We start from the raw sequence: 22,939 nt of genomic DNA, 5'->3' as shown, positions 1-22,939 counted from the left end.
AAGAAAGATCAATGCACTATTATTACTATCCAGTGTAATTTAACAACCAGACTGAAAGCTGATGTACTTAACAATAAACCTGACTGTACACTACAAGGGAATAATTATTTAAGAACCTAGCAGGTAAGATAACCACTTACACTATATTATTCCATTTGTGGAGTGATACTTGAATCATATATAAAATGACCAGAAAGCATATTTAATTCCAGAGTGGTGGAATTTAATGCTTTATGAGGATATACTTCCTCCATGAAAGAAAAATGCTTTAGTGAATGATTAATTAGAGCAAGCCTATCTGCCTCTCAGCTTTCTAGCTACCTTAGACATTATGTTAACTGCTGATAGAAAGGGAGTAATTAAGATGCTGATCAAATCTGCTACACTGATTCAGTTCTTATTTAGGCTGTTGCTGGAAAAAGTTTCATATAGGAGACACTCAAACACTGAAGACAATTCCTACTCTACTGGCAACACAGGTTATGTTTACATTTCAGCTCTTCTGAAGACACCTATTCATCTCTCAATCTGTGAGTCACATCCTTAAAGGCATAGTTTGTTCTTGGACTATGAGTGACAGAAGTTATTTGGACTGTTAAAGGAAATGCTAATTACACAATAATTACCATAGCCAGCTGGCGTCCTATGTTTCCTACGGTCACTCCTCCTGAGAAAAATATGCAAGGAAGCCAAGAACGGATGTATAGAAAATCTGGGGATGTATACCTAATAAACAAGAAGAAATAAGTTAGAGATGAGGCATTACCACCTCCTTATGTACTGTTTACAAGATGCTATAGATTCTCTCCCCAGACACAGCACAGAAACATAGAAGAAACAGTGAGACCAAATTAAATATGTTAACTTGAGAGTCTTAGAAAGTCTATGCCCTAGCCAGCAAGGCCTAGCATTTCTTTCTCCTGAGAGCAAGTTAATGATAGACCAAATCAGGAGAAGTTCAGTTCGTTGAGATGCATGCTGAAATAACAGCTCAGTTTGAAAGCCACCTCCCTCCCCACTCAGTGCTCAATCTAATAATTCAGAACATGATAATTAACTGCTTTAGACATAGAAAACACTTCGTTATAAGAACATGCCAAGAATGTTAATAAGTAGCTTCCAATATCTGTGCACTCATTTTTATTACAACAGTTGAAATACTACTTTAAAGTGTAACTTACTGATAAACACCATTATATACAAGGAACTGGGTTATCAGAGTTGCTACAAATGCTATTGTAATTCCCAGTCCGAGGCCACTTCTTGAACGATCAAATGTCCACCAAAGACCCAGTGATAAGGCTGCAAGAGTCAGGGACAGCTGGACATTGTTGGCAAAATCTAGTTTCTGGAAAGAGATGTTAAGGACAATCCTTTCAAATCTGCTGACATCCTACTCAAATGGAAAGCGAGTGTCATTTTACATTTCTAGATACACTACATTAATAATCTGGTTCTCACACCAGCTGAGCTATTACTCCTCTTGTTGCTTTATGCTTGCACTCCAGTCACACTGATTTCTGTAACACTGAGCATCTAAAGGATACATCATATAGTAATAACATTTAACTTCTATGGATTTTCCTTTTTTTACCTGAAGTAACCTAGCCACTTCTCACTAATTTTTCTGCTCATCATAAGCATTCAACACAAAAGAACATTCTTAGTGAAGAGCTTAGTGCATCTCACTAGTTACTTATGTTAACTATTAAATACAGACAGCATACAGATTAACTTGTGTTGTTTTTATCTTGTTGCACTCAGTTACACCAGACACAGAATGATGTCTGGCCTTTCCCCATCCCAGAACCCCATAACTACTTCAAAATTAACAATGGTGATTTATTGTAGAGCAACCATTGCACTGTACTGTGTGTTTCTGCAGTCCAAAGTTGTCCTCTGGCAACAGCATTATCATTACCTTTGCAACTCTCTCAGGTGAGCTCATGGCAATACAATGAGCATGTCAAGCAACAAAAACTAGGTGAAGGATACAGCACTTGCATGATTAATGCCAACAAAAACTGCTATACATCGCATCACGCTCGCCCACTCCCTTTTGAACTTGTGTGGTTCCCCAAGGTGGCTGTCAATGCAGGGGTACAGCAGGCCAACAACAGCTGCAAGAGAAGCAAGACTTATTATATTAACCATTACACAGTGATTATTTAGACACTATTAGATATTAGCTTGCCAAATAAGCATTTGACTAAGCTTTATACATAGTGACACAGTACCTAGTACAGTACTGACAAAGAAAAGACAATTAACAACCCTTCACATACACTTTAAAAATGAAAAAATAAAAGCCTCAGACTTTTTAAAGAAATGTTCCCTTTGAACAGAGCTGTATGTAGTGCACTATTAAGATATTCCACTACAAGCTCTTTTTCTTCCATAAGCATGCACCATTTCTCATGCTGAGTAAACGCTTGCTTTGCTCCAATAAAACAAAATCAAAGAGCTTAATTACAGAGAGGAGTAGAATGCATCTTTATTGCTTGTGTGCAGGATATCTCCTTTTATTAATTATTGCCTGTGAATCAGGCCCTGAATTACTATTTGCATGGACTGAAAAGTTACTTGGCAGAGCTACTTCCCCTTCTGCTGGGCTCTAATTCAGCCTATGCTCCCAATCCACCCCACAAGTTTTGTGATCCAACAGAAGCAGGGTGGAACTTCAGGAAGGAGCTGTCATCAGCACAGCCTGTGACAGATATCTACCCATCCTGTTATCCAGGCAGAATTTTACCCTCAAAGTGCCTTTTCAGTATGAGAAATGGTGGCAGAAGGAAGAAGAGAGGCTACCATGAGCTTAGCTGGATATCTTACAGTAGCAAAACTGGTCTCTGCTAGGAAATCACGTGTTGACAGAAGGCTCAAATGAGGTACACAACTTCACATTATGTGTTCCCCCCACTCTGCTCCCCTCAAACTTCCCTGTGCAGGAGAATATGAGACATGGTAGGGCATAAGGCAGTAGAACTAATGCTTTAAGTTTCGTTTCTTGATGCCAGTCACCGGACTCTTACCTTGAGATAGCAGCTAATAGCCAGAGCTTAATGCAAGCATGATAGGACTATTACAAAACTATCTTATGACAATCTTTACTATACAGCTTATCACTCATGCAAGCATATCATTCATACTTTCATCAGAGGTACAAACAGCACAAGTCAACACCACCAAATGATAAACAAGGCACGCAAGGATTGCTGAAGCACTTCAAGCACCGAGATGACAGCGCTCTGAAGCCCCGCGCTTCCACCCGAGCCCCCCGCACCCCGTCCCGGCTGTCCGCAGACAACACAGCCCCGCGCCCGTAACCCCGCACGTGACTTCCTTGTTGTCGGCCCGGCCCGTGGCCTGTTGGCGGCGGCAGCCAATGGGAAGCGCCGCCAGCGCCTCACCAGTTCGGCGGCGGCCAATGGCGGCGCGAGGGGCGGCGGCGGGACGGGCGCGGGGAGCCCCGCGGCGGCTGCGGGCAGCGCGATCCGCGCTCCGACTGAGGGGCGTCTCACGCAGCGACCCGCGGGATGGGGCGGGGGTGAAGGGGGGGGAGAATAGGGTGCACGGCACTCACCTGCCGCTGTCCCGCAGCACGGCGGCACCCACCAGGCGGAGGAGAAGAGCGTGGCGATGACCTCGTCGGGAAACAGCGTGACGTTACGCTGGATCTGCAGCAGGTTCAGCACCAGCGCCATGAAGGCGCCCACCACGAAAAGCACGACGCTGCGCTGCACCAGGTGCTGCCTCCACGTCGTAGCGGCGCCGCCGGAGGCCTCCCGCTCCGCACGTCCCGCGCTGGGCGAAGGGCTCTGCATGGCGTCCGCCTTCGGGGCCGCCTCCCCCGGCCTCGCCGCGTGCCGCGCTCGGGCCGCGCAGGAGCAGCTCCAGGCGCCGCTCTCCAGCCGGGGCATGGGCCCAGCCGCGCTCCTGAGATGGGGGGGACAGCCGTCAGCGCGGCACCGCAGCTGACAGCCGCAGAACCGCCCCCCTCCCCGCTACCGCCGCTCACCTCAGCCCCTAAGGAAGGCGCAGGCCACCACCGCGCTCGCCGCCCGCTCCCGGCGTAAGGTTTATAACCGCCGGCAGCAGCCGTCACGTCACCCGCCACCGACCTACCGGCAGCAGCGCCCGGCCCGCCGCCGCGCCGCTCCTCCCCTCACGCCGCGCCGAGGGCGGGGCCGGCCGCGAGCGCCGAGCGCGGGAGTCGCGCGCCAGCCCCGGCCGCCCGCCCAGCGCTGGGGTGAGACGGCGCGGCCAATGGCGGGCGGGCGGCTGATATGACGTGCGGGACACACCACGCGCCCGCCTCCCCCCCGCCCGCCGGGTGACGGCCGCAGCGCCGAGCGGCCAATGGAGGGCGGGGCGGGAACGCGGGGAGTGCTGCTGGACAGCCTGCGGATCCGCGCTGCACCACCCAAACCCAAACCCGGTGTCTCAGAGCGGCGTCCCAGCGCTCCCTGTGAACAGCTGTGTGGCCAGGCGGCCTCCCCTCAGCCTGCTCTGCGCCCAGCAAACCCGGTGACATTGCTGCTCCTCACACCCCTTGCCCTCCAGACACGTCATCTCCACAGCTCACCTTTGGACGCACCGTGACAGTTTTGTGTCCTTCCATTGCGGCATCCAAAACAGCACGCAATGATGGCAGTGGTGACTGGTGGTGATGGTGACGGTGATTGTGGCCCCCACAGCCTGGCCCTCACAGGCTCCTTGTGCTGCCACGCTGGACTGTCCCCTCAGGAGATGGCACCTGTCCCTGTGTGGTGTCTCCTGAAGGTCAAAGGACGGGTACTCCTCACTCTCCATAGAACCCTAGAATCATTAAGGCTGGATAAGACCTCTGAGATCATCAAGTCCAACCATCACCCTATCACCACTGTGCCCACTAAACCATGGCCCTCAGTGCCACACCTACGCACATCTAAAATGGCCGTGCAAGGAGATCCTGCCGAAGCCAGGACTGTGTGAGCAGATCATGCGTTCGAGGCCATGGGGTGCCCAGGTGGCTCTGAGCATCTGTTACGTTTCCACACTGAGAACTTGAACAGCTGCTGCTGCAGCAGCGCCAAAGCCTGGGCCAGGGTGCACCCAGCCCAGCGCAGCAGCACTGAAATGCAGCTAAGTTCAGGTCCACCCTCTGCAGGGGTCTGGCTGAGCAGAGACAGTTGTCTAGATGCTGTACATGATACCCTGTCTAGCACTAGAAAACGCCTGCGTAGCTGCAGGGTTTCTTTTTTAAGACGTCATTTCTCCAGGATACACTGGTGTGTTGGTACAGTAAGAATAACTGTGTTTCTTGTTTATTTAGCTGGCCACACTGGAGCCAGCAGGGCTTCTTTTTCACACAAGGCATGCCCTGCTTGCAGTTGGAAAGAGTGCAGGACCCGGTGCCTTCCTGAGTGATGACACTGAGGATTTAAGAATATCTTTGCAGTTGCTGGAGTAGCGAAGGGTGGAATGATGGTCTGCATTCAACTTGGTTGTACAGTGTGTTCAGTGTAACAAATGTCAGTAAAACATACGGAAAGAAACAGGTCTTTTGTATATGGTAAAGTGAAAAATCAACCTAGGATATAGTTATTCCTTCTAATCTCTTATCAGTTCCTTCTGGTGTGCAAAGAGTTAGGATAGCTGAGCACACTGCATAGGGCACCTTTGGACTAGATACTTGACTTTGTGGTGGATGAAGTATTAATGCCACTGCTGGATGGGGCAGAAGAGCCAAATATTTTCCTGTTAATAGCTTTGGATGAGCCCAGGTCTGCCTCCTGGATTTTACTGCTGGACTGTCATATATGTGTTCTCTGTATGTGGCATTGTAAATGTTCAGTTTCTATTTCTGTTTTATTGCAATAGTATATTGAAGCAGCTTTTTTTTGGGGGGGGGGGGGGGAGGGGGGGGGGGAGGGTGGAGGAATGGTAAATTAAAATATCACTACATAGAAAAAATCTTTCATTTCAAAGATGTCACCCCTTTACTGTTCACTGTTTCTAGATTGACTGTAGCGTTGAATAAGCAGTGACTGAAGAGCTGTCCTCTGTGTGAACTCTGCTGGTTTGGTTTTGTCATCATGAAATAGAACACATGGACGCTCTGCCACATAGACTCATAGAATCATAGAATGGTCTGGGTTGAAAAGGACCACAATGATCATCGAGTTTCAACCCCCCTGCTATGTGCAGGGTCGCCAACCACCAGACCAGGCTGCCCAGAGCCACATCCAGCCTGGCCTTGAATGCCTCCAGGGATGGGGCATCCACAGCCTCCTTGGGCAACCCGTTCCAGTGCGTCACCACCCCCTGTGTGAAAAACTTCTTCCTAATATCCAACCTAAACCTCCCCTGTCCCAGTTTAAAACCATTTCCCCTTGTCCTATCACTATCCACCCTCATAAACAACCGTTCAGAGTTTCTGTTTCCATCTTGGAACAACATGCCTTTTCCATCTTCCTGCCTCACCATGCATTCTGGTGTCAGCATAGATAGTTCTGTTTGTTTCTTACTCTTCTAAGTTACTCACATTGCAATTGTTTTGCACTGCACCACTCATTTCCTTATCTTCATTCTTTTTCCCCCTGAATAAATGTACATTAAATGCAGTAAGCTTAAATTAACTTTTTCTTTTTTTTTTTCAGGGAAGACAACTTTACTGTATTGTCAGCATTTTATGATTTCCTTTGCAGAAACATCTGATTTGTTCCAGGAAATCACATGCAGATACAGCGCTTCCCTTCACAGCAACCAGATGCATGTTTTGAATTGACACAGGCAGTTTATCCATATTCCTGGACTGCTAAGCACTACTTTCAGCAACTCTCAGGGCTAGAACTCATTCCCTGGGAAATTTCTTTCCTGATGAATCTTCAAGATTTACCAGCAGGAGTGCAGATCTGAGATAAAACGACCCATCTTTGTAAGAAATCTCTTTCTGGAGTTGACCTCAGGGAAACAAACACTAATTCATCTTGCTTGTGCTACATGTCTACTTTATTTGAAAATATAACTTTCTGTATTCATTCTTCCCCCCCTGAGTCCTACCTATATCCTCAGTGCCTGTGCACAGTTCAAATTCCCTTGCAGTGTGTCTGCTGGTTTTCTTTCCTGAAAGAATCTGTTAAGCATTTTTTAATGCTGCGTTTTCCTTTCATTGTGGGTATGTCTACCTTCCTCCTTCCTACAGCATACTTTCTTACCTATTTTTTTTTTATAATAACATATAGTGGTGCTCTTTATTTTTTTCTCCCAGGCTTCTTTCAGATGGCAGAGACCAGCTTCTGATACTGAAGTTTCACTAAAACCAATGGCAGCAATGTGAATGTGCACCCATTGAGAAATTGGCCCCAGTCACGTGTTTCCTGAAATCATTTGCTTAGAATAAAGGTTTAATGCCCCATCATGTTTGTGTTGTTTTATACTCCTTATGGTTTGGATTTCCTTTTAGAATCCTAAAAGGGTTTGGCCTCAGAAAGCTTTGATTACTGCCTGAAATTTTATGCTTAACGGTTATTTCTGGAAAGAAGTGCTCATGTGTCTCCGTGCGATTAATGACATAGCTATTTTTATCTCATTCCTGAGCAAAGACAGCAGAATCTGCAAGCGCTCAGCATCACTACTCATTACATAAATAATTTCACCTGTTCTTTCCTGCCTTCTGTATTAAACTTTGACTTTTTGAAATGTGACAAAGTGAGTTTCACAAAGGCTGTTTCCTGGGCCTCTTAGGCAGGAAACCTCCGGTGGGATACTGGGGCATTTTGCATTCCTTCCTATTCACACTGAGTCAAAAACTGAGCTGGCTGCTGAGGGAAGGCAGTGGCAGAGAACCACAGAAGTGATCAGTTTCCCTGCTGCTGAACAAGACCTAACACCGCTCTCCCTCTGCTTTGCTAGAGACTTTGGAATTTTATTCACCTTTCAGGCTTTCTCCTATTGCTACAAAGAAAAGGGACCTTCCCAGTCATAACCTCAACTTTAATCTCCTGTGTCTCCGTAAGAGGATTTAGTGACATGCTTTGTTTGATTCCTGATGCCAACTTTGTGCACAGTAGTTCAAAAAATCTCTTGTCATGAGTTGCAGTATATCAGACTGAATTCTTTGCTTTTGTTGTCAGTGCAGTGGTGTGAATTCTCTGGAACCCTCACTGAAGCCTGCATGTTGCATGATGCTTCCTTGGAGATCTCAGTACCTCCATAGCAAGGTGGATGCAGAATTCTGTAGCGTGATTTTGTGAAGTTGTGTAAGTCCGAGTGCAGGATCTCATTAAAAGCTAAAAGGAGAAGTACAGAGAGTGATTACATGGTACGATAAGCAGTATGCAAAAAGGACAGGCTCCCAACAAAACGAGCCCTAGCCAGAACACTTCAGGCGTGTAAAACAAAGGGGTTAGAACAGAATGTGTTGGTGGTTAGTCTGTAATAATGTGAGTCATCCACAGTGAGCAGAACGTAAAAATGTTGCTGCTAGTCTATAATCCAAGGGTGACAAACGGAAGTTGGAGTCTTAGCATGGAAATTAAACCCTAACAAAGCTGTTTCTTTTTGTAGCTAATAATATCATGCGGGGCATATGACAAATGAAGGTGGGTTTTTTTTTGTTTGTTTAGTTGCAGACAATTCTCTAGCTGCTTTCCTACCAAAGCAAAACAGAAAGAACAATTATACGGAAGCTGCAGTCTTCAATTGTCTATAAATTCATGTAGCAGCTATCATATAATTAGCTAATCAGCATCCCGCATACAGCTGTGGGGAGTGACTCACTCTCAATGAACCTCTGTCCTGACACAAAGACACTGTCTTTGTCTCAGCTGCAACTTCATTCATCGCCATCATTCTGTGTAGTTCTGTAGCAGCTAGTTCAGTCAGTCCAGACTTCATATTCAAGACAGTGATCCGATCTAAACTTCATTAGGAAAAAGTACTTTTTGTTGTTGTGTTGGCAACAAATTGCTTCTTGATGATGTTAGCAGGTTTGTGAGGTTGGTCAGCTTTTTATAATAGTAGTCCAAGTCGTGATAGTCTAAAATATAGGTGACATAAATAACAGCTGTGCTGTTAAAGAACTCAACAAAGCAGAAGAAACTTCATCTTTTGTATAGATCATTGTCGATGGAAACATTACTTGCCTGGAGAAGAAACTGCAAAAGTACATTTCTATCTCTGATGCTTACAAGTCATCATGAAGGGGCTTCTCTGTACGTGGAAGTGTTCTCACGTGCAGCCATGGCTGGTCACCAGCTCAAATTTTTTTCACTTCTTTAGTGACTTGGGACTCGTTCATTCCCTCATTGAATGAAATGAGAATTTTCACAAAGATTGCAATGTGAAATAAGTTCCCCTGACAGCCTTCTTCTTGTGGTACACAATTCCAGCACTTTTTATCCTCTCACAGTGGAAATCTTCCCACTTTGGTCAAGTGCCTGGGGAGGATGCTTCTTTAATGCATATGATAGCTAGTAGGCTTAACCATGAATCCATCACAGGGAGCTACTCCCCCACTACATGCTTAAATCCTTACATTTCCTCATGGTACAGTGGAGGAGATGTGTACTGACACTCTCTCCTGTAGTTATACAGTTGTAATGAGTAGTTACAGAGAAGAAGAAGGTTCCTTGCAGCATCCTCATTTTCCAAACTCATCTCACTGTGTCAGGTAGAAAGACTGTTCCTGTCTGGGAGAACTAGCTGTAGCCTTGGTGTCTGATGAGACAGGTAAGGTCTAAGTCCGATGAGCTCTTTTCTGCTCTGCCCTTTCCTTGCCTGACCTTACTGTAGCAATAACTATAAATAGCAGAGCTGTAGCTACCAGGAATAGACTCAGTATTGCACACCATGGTTCCATCTCTCCATCTTTATTTTCCTTAAGCTCTGGAGCACTGTGGTTGGGAGTTCTAGAGCCATTGCTATCATGTGGAAAACACTTTTGTCCAGAGCTCTCTAATATGGCTCTGCCCAATTCATATTGCTTTAAAAAAAATAAAAAAGTACTTAGGGGCATAGCTAGCTCATCTTGTAGGACTCATTATAACTACCTGAAAGTGGTCAGAGGACCATTTTGAGAGCATGAGGATGTAGAGCTAAGCTCACCTTGAAGCACAAGTTATTAAGCTTGATTTGTTCTCCCATCACATTGTAGACTCATATTCAGGGAACAGTCTCAGCTGTGAACAGACCATTGGGAAAAGCATTACAGTGTACACTACAGTAAGGGTAGCGAAGCACTGGCACAGGTTGCCCAGAGAGGTGGTGGGTGCCCCATCCCTGGAGACACCCAAGGTCAGGTTGGATGGGGCTCTGAGCAACTGATGGAGCTGTAGGTATCCCTGTTCACTGCAGGGGAGTTGGACCAGATGGCCTTTAACAGATCCATCAAACACAAATTGTTCTATGATATAGCCAGGAAGACCAGCGCAGAGCAAAAACATCAGAGAGAGAACTTGTGTACACGTTACTGCATGATGTGATAGGGAAATGCGGTATCTACACTGCATCACGATTAGTTGTTGAAACGTTGCCACTTTTCAGGCAAAATCTCAAGATTCCCATCTCGTGACGACATCAGCAGTACTCCTCAGTGCAGTTCACTGTACTGAGGTGGTAGGAATTTTCAGATTGCCAAACTGAACTTTAAAGAAGCACCGCGTGTGGGAGGCCTAAAACTTTACCTGGGGCGATACCTTAGAAATTGCTGAAGCCAGGGTGTGCTGAAAAATGCATTTATTTAGAGCCAAACCCTTCAGCTTTTACTCATAAAGAAACACACTTTAATTGTAATAATGAGATCAGGCCACTTGCATGGAAAGTCATAATTATGAGCTATGTTGTTGGCTATATGCTAATATAGGTCTTGCTATTGTTCCATGGGTGATCCTTATACAACTGCTTCAAACACGCCGTAGTAAATTTTACTTATTTTTTACAGGTATTGCAAACAGAGTCATCTTAAATCAAATGCTAGGTTAAGATTCTGCAAATTGCAGCTTTTTAATGATCTGAGCTGCACGCTGCCAGCTTCACTTACTGTATTCTTCAGGCTTACTGGATTTGAAAATCCAGAACAGCCTGTGGTGTAGGAACATGCACTGCACCCACTCAGCCTGCTCAGAGTAACCCACTTCATAGAGGCGCCTCTGTTCAAGCCCAGGTTCCAGTTGCCTTTGCAGGCAGCAGATGGAAACGGTTCATTGACAGATCTTCATTTGAGCTGGCCTGGGAGGTGCCTGCTTTTCTCCTCTGACTGCAGTGAAAGCTTTTGCTTTCTGTATCCAGAAGTAAATTTAGAAGTAGGGTAGATTGAAGCTTTGAGGTCAGAGGGCAGCTGTATGTTTATACCTTGCTATCATGCAGTACAGTCAGAAGGTCCTGCAACCACCCAGGTTTCAGTCTGATCAGGTTTGTTTGTGAGTTGCCTCACAGTATCAGGGATTGATGGCATTAGTAAAGATGAGATTGATACCTTCATTGCAGAGGTTCAGAAATTGTGATTGCAAAAAGACCTCCTGACAAACAGGCATTAACCTCTGCAGTGTTACTTGTTTCTTACACCCCACTTACGGTGAGGGAGAAACAAACAAGGAATAAAGAAAGATACTCAGTCTGGGGAAACAGGAGACATAAGCGCAACATTTCTGAAGATAAAATGGTTTTATATTCCATCTCAGATGCTAAAATGGCTTTGTGTCCATCCTAGAAGCTATCAGTCTTCTCATCAGCCAACCTTGGCATCTGTTCAACTGCATATGTATTTACTCTTCCCAGATTCACTAGAGGAATCTCAGTTGGAAAAATAAAGCAGGCATCTATCTCCTGCTTTTGAATTATTAGCACAAAGATCTGTTGTTACAAAGAAGACTTGCCCCTCTTTTTTACGATTAAAGATTCTGCTGGCTTTGCTGTTTTGTGGTTAGCTGGTTGCTTGTGTTTGTGTGTGGAAATCTTTGTTTTCGCGCCGTGTTGTTTCTCTGGAATGCTATGAGCAGTTGTTTTTGTTTGCTCATACATGGGTGGAGCTAACTATCTAATTGGGTAAATATTTGCAATGTTATGATTGCATGCACAGAAGACAAAGAGGGCCTGATTCCTACTGACACGAGTGGCCTTTTACACTGGCCTGGCAATGTAAAGGCTTACATAAAATTGATAACTATGAGCTCACTTCTTATGGTCACACCATGTAAAGTGGATTTAGTATAAATAATCGTCCTGCTTGTATTTATTTCACATTTCAGATGGACTGGTATTCTTCGGATGGGAGGCCTTGTGGTTACAGCCACAAAGGAGGAAACTGTCCCATGCATTGACTTTGTGTTCAGAAGTGCACAACTACCCCTAGCCTTAGTTGGACTTGGTGCTAGGCACTGCTGAAAAGCAAGGCATGCATTTACCAGCCTGTCTTCCGACGTGTGAGTTTTCCACAGATGTTTCCTAAGTGAACGTTAAGGCCAGATAGATGAGTCCAAATACCTGAAGCTGCTTTGAAAATTGCAAGTTGTTTGTGCTCATGAAAGACGTATTTATATCAGTGATAAATACGGTGTTGACACCTTACCAGGTGTCCGCTGCATGTGTTATTATTAGCAAATCTACAAAGTACACTGTAAAGATCTAAGATCTACACACTTACGAAGAGAACGTAATGAACAGTTAGAACTGATCTACTGTTAACAGATAATTGAGCCTTTCTTTGTACAAGGGTTAATAAAAATGCTTGTGACATAAGGAATAGTGAAACTGAGCTCCACAGCTGAGGTGCTGTATAAACCTGACCGTCGCTCAGCTTCTGCATATCTGCAGCTGTAAAAGCCTGGAGCTTACTGCAAACTGATTTATCCTGCCTAGTCTTGAAAGAATTGCATAGTCTCCAGGTGCCATTGCTTCATACATGCCTTATGGGGACAATACAAAATGTACTTAGTGCCTTTCTTTAGATCTAATAAAAAACTTTAATATATGAGGGTTTCATTTTATTAAAAATTCTTTTTCTTGTTTGAAATTCTCGCTCACTTATTTGCTTCAAGGTTCAGCTATTTATTCTTGTCTTAAAGAAATAAACAGGAATAATTTAGAGTTTGAACTCCACAGAGCCAAACTGTGATGCTTTTACACTGGATGATATCTTACTGGGTTCATTGTAATTATTCTGCAAAGTCCCTGAGGCTAAGTAAACTTCCCAGGCTGCTTTAAGCCTTTTATCATCACAGTGTAGCCATTCCCCCTCATCCTTTACTGTAGCTCCTCGATTTTTGTCTGTCTTATAATAAATGTGTTGAACCCCAGATTGTGCAAGCATTTATTGACAGGTAGTGCTCCTTACTGGTATCCCTGCAGACTTATTCCTGTTGCCTGCCCTTACCCTGTGCACAGTCTCTGTGTATGCATTCTGTGAAACAGCATGGGGTCTTAAGGAAATGATTTAGTGGACATGGTGGTAATGGGTTGATGGTTGGATTTCGTGATCTTAGTGGCCTTTTCCAACCTTGTTGATTCTATGATTCTGTGATTCTATGACTTGAACCAGATAAAATAGGTTGGGACAGGAGCTGTGGAGGAGGCTCACAGAAGTGCAATGTGCCACAGAAGACTCCTGATAGAGCTGAAGCTGTTTTGTCTTCTGTGTTTGGTAAGAATGTCTCACTGTGTTAACCACTAAGCCATGTCACAGATGTGGTGCTGAATAGTTTCCTATGAGCTCACATCTTTCCGCTGAACCACCAACTTTTCTGGCTTTTGGGATCTTTGTAAGCTCCTTTGTAGATACTTGTAAGCACGTGTTGAGTCTTTCCCTCAGTCAGGCATAAGTGGAATTTATAAAAAGGCACATATGATTCAGTCTTTTTCATTGCTACCTTAATCCTGAAATCATCCAGAACTTTACTCACTGAGTTACCTTCATGCAGTTGTAAAACCAGGTTAAGATTAATCAGAATATTTAAAGTTGTGAGTAGGGAAGCAAATACCAGACAAGGCAGCAATATTTTTTCATTAAGAAAGGAGGCTAAAAATGATACCAGTTCTCTTCCTCCACTTGATACATGTTAAAGTACAAATATATATAAACCATCTTCCTCGTGACTATGAGATTAGTATTATTAATCTTATTTTTCTGAAGTGTTTTTTCCTGTTTCTTCTAAGCAAGCAGACTGTAGCTATAGGACAGCAGCACCTAATCCTCGTCTTGTGGCAGCCACCCATGGAAATGTGTTCCTCCTTCAGGTCTTGCCTTCTCTCTGGGTGCTGCATTTAATTGTGTTGGTGAGGTGTGTATAAGTGGCCAATGACATTTCTCTCTGTCCTTCAAACCCTTATCCCATCATCACTGTGTTTTCTGAATATTTCTGCCTGTTTTTTGCCAAAAGATTTGGGCAAATCTTTCTAACTCTACTTATGTTTGTTTCATTGACACTACTGTGATTCCTCATCTGAGTTGGCTGAGCAGAATTTGTCCTGTTGTTTGGTCTTGGGGTATTACCAAAGACTCATTTAAGTAGCAGATGCACTTTCAAGATATTGTGAAAAGAGTGTGTCCCTTTCTGCTTCAGCTTGCCTATCTGCACCTGCCAAAGCTGAGTCTTGCCTATTCACAAGATAAACTTTATCATGAGTATCTGATATTTGAATTGGCAGCAGTCAGAAATGTCTGACTGTCCCACGACTTTCTCCATGAGCAAAAGTTAAATTTATACTTGAATTTTCTAGCACACGTTTAAAGTCCACGGCCTAATTTGCTGAGGGAGGTCATTAACTTTGTGTTGCGTTAGGAAATACTCTTTACCAATCCATTTCAGTGCAAAAGAAAACAAAAAGGATTTGTTCCAAAAGATTCATTCATGAAAAACTGAGTTGAATGAAAAAGGAAATTTAGATTTTTTTTGTGATGTATTTTTTTTTTTTAATGTATCTGGTAGGAGTGCTTCAGACTAGACTGTGCATTTTACAGATAGCTACTAATTACACTGATCATTGAGACGTGTGATAAACACTGTAAGAGTTATTGGCATATCTGTAATGTTCCCTTCTGCATAATGTATCTGCGCTCTCCATAGAAATAGTGCCTACTGCTGTTTCATGTTCAAGATGAAATATGTCCATCAATATATTTCCCAGGGGAAAAGAGAGAACGAGATGGGAGAAGGTTGCTCTGCAAATACACTCCTTATGAGGAGCAGACTTGCAGGGGAGCTTGTCTGTAGCTCTTCCCAAGCAGTGGAGCGTGTCATTGCTTTTGCAATAAACCTTTCTTCAGGAACAGATAGAAAATAACTGAAAAACAATTAAAAACATAATTTGATGTAATACTGTCCATAAAACAACTTTACTCAAGACTTTTTGAAAGGCTGCTGTTCAGTGTGAAAAAAGACTGCCAGAAGTCCAAGGAGAACAGGGAATATTTCTGACTGGAGGAAGTACAATTGCACTTTTACCCTGGAGGAATGGCTTGGTGAGATGTAATGCTTAACCCAAGCGTGAGGAAAATAATTTGGACCTAGACTCTAGGTACTGATATTCAGCAAAACTATTACAAAGGCTTCTTTACTGCCCAAATGATACCCAACAAAATGAATGGCCTGGGAGCCTGTGGTGACCTAACCCACATCTGCAGAGTTGGTCAATCCTATCCTTGGGAAAGCTTGGATTGGTACTGAGATATGAAATATTTAGTTCACATTTTTTACACAGATTTGTTTCCTTTAGCAAAAATCCTGTTTGACTTGTCTTGTGCTTTTCTTTGCAACATTTAGCAACAGCAGGACCAACACTTTATGCTACTCTGGACAGATGTTTAGAACCGATCCACTGACTCAACTAGTCAAAGGAACAAAAGGCAAAATTTTGTTCTTTATTCCAATCTAATGCATGTAAAAATCACCTTTCTAGGCCCACAGTCCCATATAGTAGGTGTCAACACATGACTACAGAACAAGAGAAAATGCAGCAAACCTTAATCCGTACGCCTGGATTAGCTATCAAGCAGTGCTGCTAAGTGACCACATCTGCTGTTAACTGCATTTTTTATTTTTTTTCCCAAACTGCCTTAGCCATGGCTGTTTCAGACTGATTTCCTGATAGCTTTCCTCCTTTAGTTCGTTCAGTAATGCCACCTGATACTTAGACTCTTGGGAAGACTGAAACGGGGAAGATCCAAAACTGGCTGAAACCCACTTTCCTCACAGTGTGTCAGGTTATACTGGATATACTGTTCTTCTGTAACTGTCACGTAGCATCTCTTTGCTTTTTAAACCAGCAAACAATAACTCATGCCTTAAATAAGCTAATTCATTACCTTCTTGTTCTTTTTCTTAGGAAACTTTGGTTATCACCGATACTCATTAAAACATTTTCCTTGTAGCTCAAAAACTGAACGGGCACTTTGTAGTCAATTGTCTACAATTCCACTGTGGAGATCAATTCTCTGTTATCTATGCATGGCTTGCCTGGGTTATGGATTAACCAGGCTGGGATGCGGTGACCTCTGTTTGCGTACTATGGGAAAACTTGACTTCGGACCAGCAGGTTGTATTGATTTAAGTAGAGTGGTGCAGGGACATCTGTCACATCCATGGCTCTGGGCAGCAGGCTGCTTTCGTCACAGAGCTTTGAGCTTCCATGTGTTTCTGGCTGGTAGCTCCAGCAAAGTGTCCTTCCTTTTCACCATCAGCAGCAAACATGGGTTCCCTGAGCATTACTTGTATTTACTTTAAGTTGGTAGAGGATGGGGAGTTCAGGTCTTAATGCAGGCTGTCAGTTCAAGTTCAAATGTTTGGATGTTTAAATCGTCAACTCATTAACTATATTTTTACTCATGTATTGTGTCCATATCTTGTATTGGAAAGAGTGCAGCCAGCAGGTGCAAGAAGTGATCATCCCTCTGTACTCAGCACTGGTGAGGCCGCATGTTGAGTGTTGTGTTCAGTTTTGGACCCTTCACTACAAGAAGACACTGAGGCCCTGGAGCGTGTCCAGAGCAGGGCAGTGGAGCTGTGAGGGGGCTGGAGCACAAATCTGATGGCGAGATGCTGAGGGAACTGGGATGATTCAGTCTAGAGAAGAGGAGGCGCAGGGGAGACCTTATTGTCCTCTCTAACTGCCTGAAAGGAGGTTGTGGTGAAGTGAGGGTTGGCCTTTTCTCCCAGGTACCAATGATAGGATGAGAGGGAATGGCCATAAGTTGTGCCAGAGGAGGTTCGTGTTGGATATTAGAAAATAGTTCTTAGGAGTGGTAATGCATTGGCACAGGCTGCTCAGGGAGGTGGTGGAATCACTGTCCCTGGAAGCTGTTCAAGAAACATGGAGATGTGGCACTGAGGGACATGGTCAGTGGGCATGGTGGGGATGGGCTGATGGCTGGACTGGATGATCTTAGAGGTCTTTTCCAACCTTAATGATTCTATGATTCTCTGATCTCCTCCATTTTCAGGAATATTTGTGCTAGCAGCTTTTTGAATTTCAGACTCCCCCAAATTCCTGTGCTTCCTTAGGAAGGCAGTGCTGTCTGCACCATGTGGGAGTGCTCGCTGCCTTGCAGAACCAAGTCCCAGGGGTCCAATCCTGTACACTTTATGTCTTTGGCCGTTGACCTCGATGTGGCAATCTGAATCCCGAGGTCACAGAATTATTTTTCCTGTTGAATTACTTCTCCTGGCTTTTAGGATATTTCCCCATGCTCTTGCACATCCCAAAGCTGTTTATTTCCCCATGTGTGCTTCTGGCAACCCGTATTCCTAGATGACTTATTTTAGCAGGAGTAAGATGCTTACAACAGTGAGAGGTTTGTACTGGTTCTTGCTGGCTTGGAGTGCTGACACCACTGTAGTGAGAGTGCTGGCAGCAGCAACAGCTCAAGCCCTGGCTGAGCAGGCTCCTGTCCTGCGGGAACCACTCACCAGCAGTGTGTCCCCAAGGGGATGGGATCCCACAGGTGTATGTCTGTGAGCAGGACTGACCCCAAGACTGGCCAGCAAGCACGGCCAGTGACAGGAGAGGGGAGCTGCTGCGTTTAGCCTGATGGTGGAGGAACAAGGATGCACCTTTCGCAGCTTAGCCTAGTACTGAATCACATTAAGACATGTTTTCCTCTGTAGTTTCATCTTACTCAGCTAAAAGTCGTAAGGGTGTGACAGATCAGCAGAGGTCAGGTGAGACTGCATGGAAAGGGAGGAGTTGCTCTCATTTAGTTTTTTTTTTTCTTTTTTTTTTTTTTTCCCCAAACCAAATAGGCAGCACCTCTAATAGCTACACTCACCTGTGCTTTTTTAATAATAGGTTGCTGGAGTGCCCAGCTTGTTCAGTAATTACAGCCAGCACCAAAGTCATAACGTGGAGCGTGGGGTGAGGTCTTAATGAATATCATTGCTCACCTCCAAGTACAGCTCTGTGCAGCTTCTGCGTGCACAGCCTCCTCTGGGACGTGCTTTCATCAGGTAGTGCAGGGTGAGTACGTGGCAGCTGGGGACAGTAAGTGCTCAGGTGGCTTTGTTAGATCATGGCAGCTGTGCAGGTTCAGGAAAGCAGAACTCAGTCTTTATTAGTTACTTTTAACATCTCAGAGCGCTGAGAGCTCAATGTGTTTCAATATCGAGGCTGATACATCCAGCAGCATGCTGAGGCAGTGATTTTTATCACTTGCAGGGAAAAAAGCTGTGTACTGACTTAGCAACATCCAAACCTGCAGGACCTAAGCGGTTCTTTTTTTCTTTCATTGGATCTGAAGACAGTCTTGTTCTCATTAGGCACGAAATAGACACAGATGATGAGACTCTACTTACGTAACACACACAAAAGAATTTCTAGTTCTCTTCTACAGAATCTGACCTCTGCAACCTACAACAGTATGTTGTTTTCAAGGATGGAGAAAGGGATAGAGTGAATTACTGGAAGGAAATCTATTGCATGTGAAGACATTTCTGCTCATAGTGTTGCTAAACCTCGAGTTGCCTGAAGTTAGGAAAATGTCTGGGAGGGCAAACTGAGACTTCTGTTTGGTCTGGGCTGGCAGTCTGCATGACGCCCACCTCTCTGAACACCACGAGTAGTTGCATCAGATTACAATCATAGACAGTGGGTGTTCCAGGGCTGTCCCACAGACATAAACCAACAATACTTAGTGAAAAAAAAAAGGTCAGGTAGACATTATTTGAAAATAAGAATAACAGGAGGGAGAAAAAGATGGAAGTTCAAAGGGAAAAATGACAAACAGTAGAAAATATGTATTTTCCAAGATCTACAACGGAGTGAGAATGTTCCCTGGGGTTGAATGCTATTTAGTTTTAAAAGTAGACTGAGTAGGAGGCTGGAAAATTCTGTGCTAGAACGGCTCCCATGTTTTCATCTATTGACCCACTAACCTTTTCTTTACAACATCTGTTATCAGAGATGCTTTGCAAAGTTTTTGTTTGTTTTTCTTTTTTGTTTCATCAGAAATTGTTCTACTCAGACGCTGACTTGTCTGTTTTCCCAGCGGAGATATGCCAGGACATCCAGAGTCATAGGGATTACCTAATGTTTGCCTGTGTTGGCAGTAAATGCTGGCAGAAGGGAACTCCCTTTTTGGCCACGTAGGTTGCTCTTGTCATATCTTCCAGTTTGAGAATTGCAGCAGAGGTAGAGAATCGCTACAGAGATCCAGAAAGAAGGACCCTGAGGCATTAAGTTTAACATCCAGTTCCACTCTTACACCAGTGTTAATCTGAAGTGGATCTCATTACATGGCTCTAATTTTAAAGAAGTTTCCCTGAAATGGAAGCATTTAGACGTACTACAGATGGATGCTGTTCTATACTTTGCTAAATGGATTTATTATGTTAAATCTGATGGAATTTCACTTCAGCAGATAATCAGAATTATTGGTAAAGAGTTCAGAGAAAGTGGGAGAAAGTACAACAATTAATTACAGTGGTGATAAAAAGAGATTATATGGGAATGAGAACACTTTCCAGTAGGTGAAGGTGTGAAAGTCAGAGCACGATGCACAGCTTTTTACCTCCAAGTTATAAAAGTCACCAAGAAATGTCCCATTGCCTCACCAAGGATAGGTGTTACCTACATGGAAGTGGCTGCTTTGCTATCAGGGTGGCTGCCTTCCAGCTGGTGATTCCTTCCAGAAAAAGACTCAGGAAGCAATCCAGGAAAGTTTTCCCTCTATTTGGTGTGTGCATTATGTAACTGGAAGGCTGAGGTCACAGAATCATACAATCATAAAATGGTTTGGGTTGGAAGGGACCTCAGCGATCATCCAGTTCCAACACCATGCCATGGGCAGAGTTGCCACCCACTGAACCAGAAACTGTATCAGGCTGCCCAGGGCCCCATCCACCCTGGCCTTGAGCACCTCCAGGGATGGGACATCCAAAGCTTCTCTGGGCAGCTTGTACCAGCACCTCACTCTGTAGGTACTGAATGTAGTCATATACCTACACAAAGATAAGGAAGATGAGCTCCTTGAAAGGGCTAATTCAGTACTGGCATCCTGGTAATCTTTTAGCTGGAGTATCTACATAGCTTGGAAGAGTTGAGAAAGGTCTTGTGCTTTGTACTTCTGACTGTAATTGCAAAGCAGCCAGAAATAAACAGTGGAACGAGAAGTGTTTAGCTGTGAAGTCTAAAGGCTTCAATTATGAGTGAAGCTAACCTGATAGCTCTGGTGCTCCCGTGGTTCATGATGAAAGAATGAGGAACCTCCAGAGCCCTGGAACACTGTTCTGTGCCAATCTCAGCGCTGCCTTCAGCTCTGTGCTTGGTAATCTGTTAGTGATTGCAAAGCTGTTCTGCTTCTCTTACTTAACACTTCAAAGGAGAAAGAATTCAGCATTTTCCCATTCTGGGCTATGGCTGTGGCACAGACATATGTCTTGTACCTTGCTGTTAATTGGACACTGTTCCAGGGTGCAAGAAAGATAGGTGCCCACTGATAACCATAGCATCTTCTTTTTTAAACCTCCTAAGTGCTCTTCTGACACAGTCCCACCTTCCACCTGTTTGACTGCAAACCCTCAGTCCCCCATGTCAGTGTGCATTGCCCCACCAGCCAGCAGTGGTCCGGCCCCAGCTACTTTTTGTCTCTCTGTTTTAAATCTCAGTCTGTTTTTGAGGATGAAAAATTATCCTCTGCTTCAATTTCCTCTTGCTGGTGCTGGAATTAATTGTTAGCTGCATTCCTTGTGGGGAATGTAATGAAAATATGACTGCAATATACTTATAGTGTGATTTGTGGTTACCAGTGGAAATATTTAATGATCTTTTTGTACACATGGAATAATTGCTTCTTCTGTATCACAATAATGGGCTGCGATACAATTACACTCTTGTTCTTCATATAAGAAATGAGCACATGAGTGGGACAGGATCTGAAAAGCAGAATGCCCCTCATATCTCTCCAATATCCATCTGCTCACTGGAGATTCTGCACTCTTTTGAATAACACAGACCCTTATAATCAACGTGACTGTGCAGCCTTAAGATAAACAATTCATAAGATAGCTAAAGTTCATTTTCATAACAAAACTAGGCATTAAGGAGTCATTCCTGAGGCTTTCCCTGAAGGTAAAGGCTCCAAGGAATGCAATACGTTGCAGATAAATTCTCCTCATATAAAGCGATATATCCTCAGTTGCACGGAGATGAGCAACACTCACTTTTCTCTAACCAACCTCTGCTGTGAGCCGCCTCTGAACAAGGTGTTCCTGCCTAATGAGAGCTCATTGCCCATACGTTAAACCACTAACTTCATTTGTCCATTTGGCAGGAGAAGGAAGGGGTTAAAAGGCGGGGAGCAATCCTGTGCTGGCTTTAGGGAAAAAGTAAGTTGTGCAAACAGATGATGAGAAGTGAAAATCGCTGAGGAAGTGGATCTGTTGGGAGGAAATGTGATGTTTGCAGACAGATGGCACTCAGCCTCCTGCTGCTGACATGGAGTGTGGGTGAGAGCAGTCCCATGGACGGACCTGGTAGGGCTGGAGATGTCATTCTGTGCCACAGAGATGGAAAAAGGCTCAGAGAAAGGGTCCCAGGTGTGGAAAAGGAGGGACAGAGTCTGTGCCCCAGTGTTGGATTCCTTGGCATAACATTTGCTAGTGCAACCCTACTGAGCTGCTAAGCACCATGACTTGCATGTGTGTCACCTCTCTGGCACAGCTCCAGCTGTGTGACTCATTCTAAGGCACCCTCAGAGCAAGTATTGTAGAGAACACTTCTTCAGTTTGGGGAATGGCTGAAGATCAGCCATGAAGATGGAGTGCAGTTAGCACGTCAATTTAAAAGCAGCCAGCAACACACAGTACAACAAAGAGATGGTAAGTTAAGTTGTCACCTTACAGTAAGCTGGTGGTCAGAGGGCCCTTTGCTGCCAGCCTTCCACCCTTACAGCTTTTGGTGAGAGCAATGCGACAGCCATGAGGCGTTTGCACTGCCCTGCTGCTGGGACCCGTCACTCTAACAGGTTTAGTGGCCAACATTTTTGTGTTGCTGCGTTGCTGTGATGCATTGCTTTATGACTTTAAGCTGCAATTGTGCATTTCTTTGTAAAATATTGACTTCAAGCCTGGGACAGTTCTCTTAGAACAGGAGATGTAGATGCTACCTCATCCTGCCCTGTGCCATGCAGCACTGGCTAGAGCTGGGCAAGCAAGCAGTGCTGCAAACCAGGATCAGCAGTGCTTTGTTCCCATCCCATGCTGGTACAAGTGACTATGTAGGTCAGTGAGCAGGGATGAATCGTGTCATGTGGCCTGTACAAATGCAGAACCATGTTCTTTGTCTAGAGGCACATGTGGATTCCTAGGGAGAGCTGCTCTGGGCTGGGGCTCACAGAGTGCTCTCCAGCTAAGTGTGTAGCATGAAGAGAGTTGCACAATGGTTTGGTTGGATGGGACCTCAAAGCCCGTCCAGTGCCAACCCGTCATGGGCAAGGCTACCTCCCACCAGAGCATGTTGCCCAAAGCCCTTT

The 22,939-nt window shown here is 44.5% G+C and overlaps 1 protein-coding gene and 1 long non-coding RNA gene across 3 annotated transcripts in view; one reads left to right on the top strand and one right to left on the bottom strand.

Moving 5' to 3' along the window:
* The window catches only part of INSIG1 (insulin induced gene 1), a gene marked incomplete at its 3' end in the record, with an annotated part of 37,912 nt that extends 33,853 nt beyond the window's left edge, over window positions 1-4,059 (bottom strand). Inside the window, 5 exon segments of one of the 2 annotated variants that reach the window (NM_001030966.3) lie at window positions 618-726; window positions 1,182-1,348; window positions 1,996-2,120; window positions 3,584-3,936; window positions 4,019-4,059. In NM_001030966.3, coding sequence (NP_001026137.2) covers window positions 618-726; window positions 1,182-1,348; window positions 1,996-2,120; window positions 3,584-3,920 — 738 coding nt within the window. 2 annotated transcript variants of the gene reach the window in all.
* Window positions 4,060-6,721: 2,662 nt separating this feature from the next.
* LOC107052501 lies at window positions 6,722-7,402 on the top strand. Its single transcript, XR_001465004.4, has 2 exons — window positions 6,722-6,919; window positions 7,253-7,402. It is a non-coding gene; the product is annotated as an uncharacterized LOC107052501 (long non-coding RNA).
* The last annotated feature ends 15,537 nt before the right edge of the window (window positions 7,403-22,939 follow it).

This window comes from Gallus gallus, chromosome 2 (genome assembly GCF_016699485.2).
Source record: "Gallus gallus isolate bGalGal1 chromosome 2, bGalGal1.mat.broiler.GRCg7b, whole genome shotgun sequence".
Classification (NCBI taxonomy): domain Eukaryota; kingdom Metazoa; phylum Chordata; class Aves; order Galliformes; family Phasianidae; genus Gallus; species Gallus gallus.
The sequence above is the reverse complement of the archived record's forward strand: the minus strand, read 5'-3'. Positions and strand labels throughout refer to the sequence as shown.